This window comes from Callorhinus ursinus, unplaced genomic scaffold (genome assembly GCF_003265705.2).
Source record: "Callorhinus ursinus isolate GAN/ISIS: 27379988/994484 unplaced genomic scaffold, GSC_fseal_2.0 scaffold8, whole genome shotgun sequence".
NCBI classification, from domain to species: Eukaryota; Metazoa; Chordata; class Mammalia; order Carnivora; family Otariidae; genus Callorhinus; species Callorhinus ursinus.
In genome coordinates this window covers 42403278-42414131 of record NW_027397070.1, presented here as the reverse complement: position 1 = coordinate 42414131, position 10854 = coordinate 42403278, and the positions used below count along the sequence as shown (strand labels likewise).

The 10854-nt window shown below is 42.0% G+C and overlaps 1 protein-coding gene and 1 long non-coding RNA gene across 7 annotated transcripts in view; one reads left to right on the top strand and one right to left on the bottom strand.

The window, feature by feature from the left end:
* Positions 1-2552: 2552 nt before the first annotated feature.
* SRSF5 (serine and arginine rich splicing factor 5) lies at positions 2553-7479 on the bottom strand. Of its 6 annotated transcripts, none has more exons than XM_025869789.2 (8): positions 7327-7479; positions 6283-6427; positions 5926-5996; positions 5707-5805; positions 5336-5405; positions 4027-4100; positions 3455-3565; positions 2553-3359 (listed from the first exon to the last, which is right to left on the bottom strand). In XM_025869789.2, exons 2-8 carry the CDS (start codon positions 6406-6408, stop codon positions 3092-3094), a joined length of 819 nt encoding a protein of 272 aa, XP_025725574.1. In that variant the 5' UTR covers positions 6409-6427; positions 7327-7479; the 3' UTR covers positions 2553-3091. The 6 variants fall into 6 exon arrangements, with proteins under 6 accessions (XP_025725574.1, XP_025725572.1, XP_073751524.1 ...); XM_025869787.2 differs by having other exon boundaries at positions 7323-7476; XM_073895423.1 differs by having other exon boundaries at positions 2553-3356; positions 7198-7467.
* A 1186-nt stretch (positions 7480-8665) lies between these two features.
* The window catches only part of LOC112822245 (uncharacterized), an 11904-nt gene continuing 9715 nt past the window's right edge, over positions 8666-10854 (top strand). The window contains exon 1 of the long non-coding RNA XR_003207652.2: positions 8666-8840. This is a non-coding gene — a long non-coding RNA (uncharacterized lncRNA). The remainder of the gene's footprint in view (positions 8841-10854) is intronic.

Sequence of the window (10854 nt, the reverse complement as noted above, 5' to 3'; positions counted from 1 at the left end):
GACATTGGGGAGGGTATGTGCTATGGTGAGCGCTGTGAATTGTGCAAGACTGTTGAATCACAGATCTGTACCTCTGAAACAAATAATGTGATGTATGTTAAGGAAAAAAAAGAAGATAGCAGGAGGGGAAGGATGAAGGGGAGTAAATCGGGAGGAGACGAACCATGAGACAATGGACTCTGAAAAACAAACTGAGGGTTCTAGAGGGGAGGGGAGTGGGGGGATGGGTTAGCCTGGTGATGGGTATTAAAGAGGGCACGTTCTGCGTGGAGCACTGGGTATTATGCACAAACAATGAATCATGGAACACTACATCAAAAACTAATGATGTAATGTATGGTGATTAACATGATAAAAAATTTAAAGAAAAAAGTATTACAAGCTACTGCAAAATACGTTAATTCTAAAATTTCTAATTTTCTCCAATGAAACATACATATTGCTCATATACAGATAAGCATTAGGTAGAATAAACAATACTTGCAAATAACAAACTGTGGCTAATTACTTGTGATTTTTGTACCGTTTAGTATGATTAAGTTCAACTGAAACCCTAAGGACAATTTTAGGGCATCAGTCGCCTGACGTTCAGGGCCACCAATACTCCTGATACCAGAGCAAGAATCACCAACTGGGGGGAGGAGGGGGCGCCTGGGTGGCTCAGTCGGGTAAACATCCATCCAACTTTTGATCTCAGCTCAGGTCTTTTATCTGTGGGTTCAGTTCAAGCCCTGCATTGGACTCTAGGGTGGGTGTGGAGCCTACTTAAAAAAAAAAAAAAATTACCAATCTGGGTCACTAACACTCTTAAAAAAAAGATCTGTGAAAAGATCTACCCACCTACTATTTTTACACATTATACCCTTTACGAATCTGTTCAAATTGTTCTACCATCTAGCAGTCATCACCTGCCAAGAAACTTGGTTAAGCAGAACCAACAGGAAGGTAGGAGTAGATCTGAGATCTAGTATACTCCCAAATTATCCTTCAACAGAGAACTAGATAAAAGAAATATATAAAGAAAAAAAGTTACACTATGTCACACAAAAGCTGGCCTTAAAACTTTGCTTAGGATTATACTCAGACTCCTATTTCTCAGATCCTGGGATCTGGGAATTAAGGTTAATTTGTTGTTTCAAGCCAACTCCCAGTCATCTCTGCCACTTGCTCAAGGGGCCTTGTTTTATTGCTTCACTCTTTAACAAATATTTGTAATAGTAAATTGGTAAGCCACTGACATTTTAGGAGTAAAGAAGGTGAAAAACTACAAACAGAATAAAGTCAACTGGTAAAACACCAAAAAGTACATACATTGTACTACCCAGTTATATATAAAAGCCTAAGGGAAAAAAAATTGCCTCTTTCCATATGGTATTGGCTCACTTCCAGCCTTCCAAACAACCTAATAAAGATAAAAACCTAGGTTCCGCTGGCTTTACATTAAGCCTCCACCTGAGTAAATTAATAAGTACAACACTCAAACTCTGCCTAGAATCCGCCTCATTCATGGTAGAAGGATCAGCTTCCCCATTTTGTGGCATGAGTTTCTATAGTTTTGGGTATGACAAATGTATACAAACAACTTTTCAAACCTACCCCCAAAGAGATTCCTACTACCCAATCCCCATACTTTGGGAAGCCAAAAGCAATCCTTCTGGTACTTCGGCTTTCCTCAAAAACCCCTGCAAGGCTAAGGCAGATGAGTATCCACGAAAAGAAAATGTGCTTTTCAGGTTCTGGGGAACTAGACTTGCTCAATTCCAGTACCAGTCCACCATTTACTTGGCTCTTCTCTGTCCCTGAATTACCTCCTGTAAAATGGTTATTACGTACGAAGTAGCTGTTAGGATTCAGTGGACATAAAAGGGAAGATATTTGTAATGTTATCTGGCTACTACATGCCATTCACCATAGCCAAACATTTATCCAACCAAGCACTCCTACAGAGGACTAAGAAAATCTAAGTCTCTGAGATTACTAGGAGACAATAAAGCTCATTATCTAAAGGTATAGGACTCTCAAAACAAAGATGGATGTAGAACCTTAAGCAGTTTTCTTCTCTATTAAATTTTCCTTTTAACATACTGCCATATCCACAGCTCATCACTGAAAGAAAAAACATGTGAAACCCCTTAAAGCATTCTTGTGCACGGACTTAAACTTTGTATGGTAATCTGTCAAAATTATGTTACCTTTAAAATAAGCATAAAACATTTTTACAATTTGCTTTCCCAATTTTTCTCCTCTTGGCTACGGAAACCTATATAACCTGATTGATACCAATTTCATAAAGCGGTGAAGGGAAAGAGCATGGGAGAGGGATCACACACAAGAAACTTAACTGTCATTGTTTTGGACAGTATGCAACTTGTCTGCCTTTGTTTTGACTAGCCCAGAAATGGCAAGGGTAAGATTTAAATTAAAAAAACAAACAAAAAAACCTTTAAAAATCCACCACCAAACTCCAGGATTCTCTACATGGCATTTCAAGCGTAAACATAGATGGGGAGGAAGAAGTAATAGCATACAACCTTCAGACAAACAGACAAAAGCAGTTTTATAATCTTTTATTATCAATAACAACAGCTGCTTTAACGTGTCTTTGTCAGGCAGCTGTTAAAGGGTGGGTGGGAGGACACCCTTGACCCTAACAAGGAAAACGCAAGCCTTTATGTACAAGCAAATTTAGAGCTCTTTTAAATGTCCAAAGCTATTAATTAGTTTAATTGAGGCATTAAACTAATTCTGAATTAACATATTTGAATAACCAAGAACTAAAATGTTCAAATCTTTTCTAGTACAAAAAAATTAAATTTGCTTTAGTTATAAAAGAGCTCTCTCAATATACACAAACTATACACTTCAGACATTCACAAAAATGTGAGCGGAAGGCTTATCAAAAGACATTTAATACAATTAGTTTTCAACAACCCCTTGGTGGTCCACATCTACAAAGATATCCAGCCCAACCCAAACCCCCCTCCAAACCCCACCCCCCCACAGAAAAGCACATACTTACCAGAATTTTTAGCAAGTATGGTTTGGGAATTTGTTTTTTAAAAAAAGGCCCCCAGGGCAAGTTATTTACAGTTTAATTGCCACTGTCAACTGATCTGGACCTTGACCGGGATCGGGACCTGGACCTCTGGCGATCCACAGATGCTGGAGACTTAGATCTACTTGAAGAACCACGTTTCTGGCTCTTCTCAGGCACAGGAGACCTACTAACAGAACGGGATTTGCTCCGGCTCCTGCTCCTGCTCCTAGACCGGCTGTAAGACTTGCGACTCCGGGAACGAGACCGGCTACGAGACCTAGAGGAACTCCTGGTCCTGGAACGAGACCTGCTTCGTGACCTACTAGGAAGGAAAACAAAAAAACAAAAATACAACATAAGTGGCAGGCCCTACAAACTCACCAACTAAAACTTTGTCTTAAATGCTGAGAGAGATACCTGTGCCTTTTGCTGCCTTCGATTAATTTGATTTTTCTCCCATTTATTTCCTTTCCAGAAAGTTTTTCAATAGCATTCTTTAAATCACCATAAGAGGCAAACTCAACCACCCTACGATGAAAAAAAAGCCATTTGTAAAATTATATACATCTGGTAGTTTGGTCTCAAACTACATATAGCAATCCAGAGTATCTAGATTACCTTTCCCAGATACTTTTGCTACTGCTGTATTAAGAATCTTAGAGCTTGAGAACCGCATTACAAGGTTTCTCGAGCTCCAAACCATTGACACTTTAAGCTAGACAGTTCTTTGTAGCGGAGGGCTTTTCCTATGCTTGGTGGCCATGTTTAGCAGTATCCCTGGCCTCTACCCACCCACACAAGATGCCAGTAGCACCCTCGACCCATCACAACCACCAAAAATGTGGTCCAATACCCCCTACAGAGCAAATTCATCCTCAATGGAGAAACACTGCACTCCAGCATATCCAAATTCTAAGTTTTCAGGAACATTCACAGTAAAAATTTCAGTAGGTTTTAAAAGGCTGTTATGACCTTCAATACACACTCACCCTTCATTTAATTTAGGTCGATGTGCATCCGCAAAGGTTACTTCCCCAGCTTGTCTCATGAAATCTTTGAGATCCTTAACACAAGACAATTGTGTCAAGCAAAGAAAAGGCTACTTGACACACAAACAACCACATGGTATAAAAAACAAGACTACTGGAAGAGAAGATGTTAGATAAAGTACAAACATGGCATTTACCACACTTGTATTCTATCAGAATTCAAAAAATTATCTATGCCAGGGCACGAAATAAGCAAAAAGCATTATTGCTTTTAAGCAAAATGCTAGAGGAAATTCAGATTTTAACATTAAAGTAGTATTAGTTTATACTGAGCTCAATACAAAAGGAAAAAAACAAAACAAAACAAAAAAAACAAAACAAAAAGAAACAGTACATATTTTTAAAGTAAAGACTAAAGTAGGAATTTTATATTAAAAAAAAAAAACAGAACATTTACAAGACACCAGTTATTTTGTGCCCCATATGTCATTAAAAAAGTTTACTTTACCTTTATTATTATTTCCCTAGGCTAGTCAAGCAGCAAACCATTAATCGGTCGGAGAAACCTTCATGACATATGCCCGACTGGCTCTTCGCCACCCACTTGAAGGACACTACCCAATCGATGGAAGCCTTTAATCGCACAGCCCTCCCTATTAGCAGACTACTGGCGGATGCAGACATGTTCTACTCTTGTGCAGTTACCAAGGACCACTTTACTGCGATCAGGATTCCAACGACCACCTAATTTCGTATCTTTCAACTCTTTTCGACCAGGACCTCTTATTCGGAAGCGTTACAGGAAGACAGCTCTCAACTTAGGGATCAGATCACGTTATCAACGCTCTGGGATCGCTGCAACCTGGCACTTCAAGTAAGTGCACCGATTACGTCTAGACCGGCAAACACAGATCTAGAGGTGGCCAATTGATCACTGTAGGAGCTGACTGGCAAAGTCAACCAGGCCCAACCAAGAGTGACCAAGACAACGATTAGGATAACCCACAGGCACTCCTCGTCATAAGGCCAACGACACAGATAGGCTGGCAAATAAAGGGTTTAATATTTGGTTAAAATTGATTTTAAAAAACAAGAAAAAATATCCTCAAAACATTAAAAACATTTGATCACTAATATTAAAATTTCAAACATCCCCCAATTACGTTTAATGAAAATTTTAAAATTACAATTAATTCCATTAATTTAATTAAAGATAAAGTTACTTTTAATAAAACATAATAAAACATTAACTACCCATTAACTTTTAAAAAGCCACATTAAAATAGCTCAAAACTGTATTTCAACAAACCTGCCAGCTGACTCTTGAAGATAAATTCTCAACTATAAGCCGATTTTCTGTTCTTACAGGTGGAGCATTTCTGAGGAAGAAAATGAGTACTCACAATGGAAGAAATGCAGCAGTGTGTACCTACTGTGTTCGACTGTGGGCAAATTCAAACAATCAGAACAAGTCATTCAAATGACTCCCATCGAGTTTCTGAATTATTTTATATAAGACTTATTACACACACTCATCAGCAACAATGGACTAACACAGAAATAATAAAAATGATTATATGTTAAGTACCAAAATCACTTATTGCTAATGGTTCTTAAGCATTAAAAACTCCTCCTGCAGTAATGATTGTTCAAAGCAGCCATTCATGATCCATCACATACCGTCTATCATTTCGAGGTCTGCGACTACTAAAACGGTCAGAATAGCGTCCTCTACCTCGTCCACCTCGAGACCGAGCCCTAGCATGTTCAATAGTAACCCTACAGGAAGGGAAAAAAAGGCTTTGTTACCCACACAAGCTACCTATCATTTACTTTGAATATCCCAGCTAACCTAGTCTATCTTACAGTGCTAACTAGTTACAAAACTAACATTCTCACCTTTCACTGCACAGTTCTTTTCCATCGAGTTCATATACAGCATCATCTGCATCCCTGGGATCCTCAAATTCCTAAAATGTAAACATGGAAAAAAAAAAAGCCAGTGCTTAACATGTTTTTTAAGTGTATTCTACACCACATTAAAAATCACTAAAACCGTGTGACAGCACGGGTATCTTAATGACAGTGCCATACACATAAGCTCAATGGAAAAGTGAGGAGTGGTTTCCCTCCAACTAACCGCGAGGTTCTTTTATCCCTTAAAAATACCCTCAACTCAGTAAAATCAAAACCACTGCTTATCAAAATCTTCACCGACTTAACAGTAGCTCTAAACAACCAGTTTTAAGTACTTACCACAAAACCAAAACCTCTTTTCAGATCAATATCTCTTATTCGTCCATACCCCTTGAAGAATCTTTCCACGTCTTTTTCCCTGGCCGCTGGATTTAGCCTCCCGATGAATACTCGACAACCACTCATGGTGTCCGGCTAGTATTTCCTGTCACAAAATAATTCAATTAAGACAATACCAGTGAATGTCAGAAGGATGCCTGGTCAAGGGATCAAAAACATAAACGGCATAAAATAAAATGTTTACCCGGTGATGTTATAAACAAGATTGCCAAGAGTTGCCTCTTATTAGGCCAGGTCCCTTGCAGACAAAATTAAAACTCGGCTCCCAACACGATCCTTCCCTGGGCCCAGACCGCAGCAACCGCAACGCCCACTGCCGCCTCTGGAACTGCGCAGCCGCACTCTCTCCCCGGCTCTTCTGGCCCCCTCCCATCTGCCGCAGTTAGGAAAGGCCGAGAAGTGCGGGCGGAGCCGACCCCGCCCTCCGCAAGGCCAGCCCAATGGCGACGGGCCGCGCGCACGTCGCCGCCTCCCAGGAGCGTCACAGCGGGTGGAAGCCGGAATCTCGCGACGCCACCGCCGCGCCTGCCCAGACGGCGGCGGGCGGACGCCGGCAGCCACAAAATGGCGGCGGCGGAGACAGCGGTGGGGTGAGCCGCGCGTGCCAAACGCCCTTCTCCCTCCCCCTCCCCGGGACTCCACAGTTCCGGAGTCACTGTGCCCGCCCGCAGAAAGCCCTAACCACACCCCGAGCAAAGGTCTCGGCCCAATACTCGGGGGGGTCCGGGTAGTGAAGAGGTAAGGAGGCAGGGAGGGGCACACGACCCCGTGTAAAAACGACCATAACCACGACCGCCCTTCCACCGTCAGTTCCCCTCAAACAATACCCAAAGGGAGACGTGCCCCAGCGCCCACCTCGAATATACTGCGCTCTTTGGACGCCGTCCTCCGCAAAAAGAGCAGCCCTGGCCACTCACGATCTGAGCGGCCATGAAGAAGCCTCGATCCGAGAAGCCTTTCCCTCAAAGTGAGCCACTCACCTACCGGACAGGATCTTTGGCAGCTGAGACCAGAGAGGTCCGTAGTCTGCGACGGAGCCGTCTGCCTCCCCGCAGACCAGGACTAAACTCGTCTACGCCTCTCCACAACTGACGCACTTAGCTGCTCCTGCGTTTCACAAAATGGAGGGCGCGCCCTTGCATCACTTCCGGTACCGCCCCTGGGACCTCCCTGCTGGATCCAGCGACGGAAATTTCCGCGGAGCCGGAAGTTTACGCGGGGCTGGAGCCTCTTTACCGTAACCGCCCAAGCGACCTCCACCCGCGATGGGCGGAGCCGAGGGGCGGGAATTGGCGTGGTTGTGGCCGCCAGGGGCCCGACGCTGGAAGGGCCGCGGTTGCGTGTGTGCTCCAACTAGGCCGCGAAGTGCTGTTCATCATTGTTTCTCCCGTGGAGATACGCTAGAGCAAATGGCACTTCGTTTTTATCTGACGTATTTTTTTAGATATCCCGAAAAGTACTGGGTAAAAGAAACTCAGGCTTTGCAAAATATTTGGCCACACATGACCCCTTGCTTCTTGCAGTTTATGGTTGTATTTTGGGGGACGCTCCCTAATGCACAAGTGAATATTTTAACCATACTATCATACCATGGACGTGTGGTTTATACTAAGAAGGATAAGGAACTGCAGTATTTTTTACATGGAACCTTCTTGCATGATGAAACAGTCAAATCGGGACTGCAGCTAGCAGGCCATCGTGAATTGAAGCCAGAACGCAGATTTCTGCACTAGGGCTGATCTGGTTGAAAGAGGTTTCAAGCTACTTTTAAAGTCCAAATGGTATTTGGTTAACCCTCCTTGTTCAAGTTTCTGTAATGTAACACATAAAAGTAGAGCATTCATCAAAAACAAAGTCTATGTTTCAAAATGAGGGTGAAACAGCCTTCCACATCCTTAGCTCCACGTTTTCCCAGCAAGGGTGGCAGGCTTAGCAATCCAGGCATAAAGAGAATGATTGTGAAAATGTTACTTTTCTTTAATGCTTTTAGGTGGAACTCAAGGCACCCCATTTTTCAGAGGTGCCCAGAATCAAGGGTTGCTGTTTGCAACTAAAGTTACACAGAGATACGGTAGTTCAAGAAGCAGCAGAGCTACAGACCCTTGCTCTGACCTTCCAGCCCTTAGAAACCCTAGGTTAGAATTTGAATAATTTGTATGGAATGAGCTCGTCCATTCATACATTTATTTTTAAAATTTTTTTTAAAAGATTTTATTTGAGAGACAGCATGGGGGAGGGGCAGAGGAGGGAGAAGCAGCCGCCGCCGCCGCCGCCGCCGCCACCGCCACCGCCACCACCACCGCCACCGCCGCCACCACCACCACCACCACCACCACCACCACCACCACCACCACCTCACCCTTGCTGAGCAGGGAGCCCGTCATGGGGCTCCATCCCAGGACTCTGGGATGTGACCTGAGCCAAAGGCAGATGCTCAATGGACTGAGCCACCCGGGGGGCCCCTATATATTTGTTTACTTTAAGAAGAGCCTCAGTAGGTATGTAGCAAAATTGTGAATTTAGTCATCTATGGTGTGGGGAATGAAGGTGGATTTAAAAGAAAATAAGCATTTGTTAAAAGAAAACACCTTTAGCCACTAGCCTAATAAACACTGGCATCTCATAATGTACAAATTGTCCGAAACCAGTACTTAATTTAGCTACGTTTGTTTGCTTTCTGCATAATTTTTTTTAAAAAATGGTCTTCCAATTATTTTCTACATTTTCTATTGACTGTAATAGAAGCAATCACTTGTGATTTCACTCACTAAATGTTATTTTTGCTGCAATAACAAAGTAATCTAAAGGTTTTCTGGGAGTGAAAGACAAGACCATTGGTGCTGTGTACATCATGAAAAAAGTTGCAGTCTTCACACAGCATTGTGATTTTCTTCAGGAGTAATTTTTTTTTTATAAAGCCTATTAATCTTAAAAATAAAACCATTATTTCACCAGCAAAATGAGTTTATTCAGGAATAGTAGAGAATTGTAACTCGAGATATATAAGCAGCAGAAAAACCATAGGCAAGTCCAGCAAGAAGAACATGTTATGGAGAAGGAGGAAGTTGGAGGGATTGTTTTGAAGGGAAGTCCAAAGGTCTTTGGAGAAAAGTGTGTTTTCTCATTGGTTGAGCACGGGGGTACGGGGGTAGTCATTTTTTTTTTTTAAGATTTATTTATTTATTTAAGAGAAAGAGAGAGAGCATGTGGGGGGCGGGGGCACAGAGGCAGTGGGGGAGAATCCCAAGCAGACTCCCTGCTCAGGCTCCTTGCTCAGTGGGGAGCCTGCTTCTCCCTTTGCCTGCCACTCCCCCTGCTTGTGCTGTCTCTCTCTCTCTCTCTGACAAATAAATATAATCTTAAAAAAAAAAAAAACAATGGCTTTTCCCTTAAAATATAATAAACAATAAAATGAAATTAAAAAGTTAACACAGTTTATTGGCCATCTCTGTTGGGGTCTTTCAGCATAACCATGGGAGGTTTCATTCATCACGTTCCTGATTTCACTGAACACAGGGATCAGCAAATTATGGCCTGTGGGCCTAATCCAGCCTGCCACTTGTTTTTGTATGGCCTGAGGGTGGTTTTACATTTTTAATGGTTGGGGTTGGGGGAAGGTGATCAAAAGAAGATTTCGTGACACATGAAAATTAGATGAAATTCAAAGGTTGGTATCCATCCATAATTTTTTTTTAACACAGCCACTCCTGTTCTTTTACTTACTGCCTATATCTGTTGTCCTGCCACAGAAGCAGGGCTGCAGAGTTGCGATAGAGACCTTATGAACCACAATACCTAAAATATTGACTATCTGGCTCTTTACAGAAAACATTTGCCAACCCCTGAGCTAACTGATTCCTAAATTTTAAACTGTTTTGTGAAAGCTCCACCCAACTCCCTTTGTCAGATAAAATTGTAAACAAGGATAGAGGGTTCGAGCTTTATTTGTAAAGAGTTCATCGTGTCCCAATTATAAAAATATCTGTATGCTCATTATCACAAAAATGTACAACAGGGAAAATAACTGAAACAAGAGGAGAACATTCGTGATCCCAGCTCACCAAATGAACCTCAGGTCATGGTTCGCTGTTTCTCCTTCTGTTTTCTTTCCTGAGTGTTTAATATATGTTTTATTTTCCAATTCAAAAATAATACATCACCATTTTCAAAAACATAGATTTTTTTAAAAAGATGTTTAAAGTCTATTCTTATTCCCAACCCTGAAGGATACCTATTTGGCTTTTTTAATAATTTCTCTGTAGGGTTCTTCTAAAAAGCACAATTGCATTTCGAAAATATGAATCATCCTCATATATAGAATTTGGTTTCATGAGAGGTATTTTTTTTAAAGATTTTATTTATTTATTTGAAAGACAGAGAATGAGAGAGAGAGAGCACATGAGAAGGGGGAGGGTCAGAGGGAGAAGCAGACTCCCTGCCGAGCAGGGAGCCCGATGCGGGACCCGATCCCGGGACTCCAGGATCATGACCCGAGCCGAAGGCAGTCGCTTA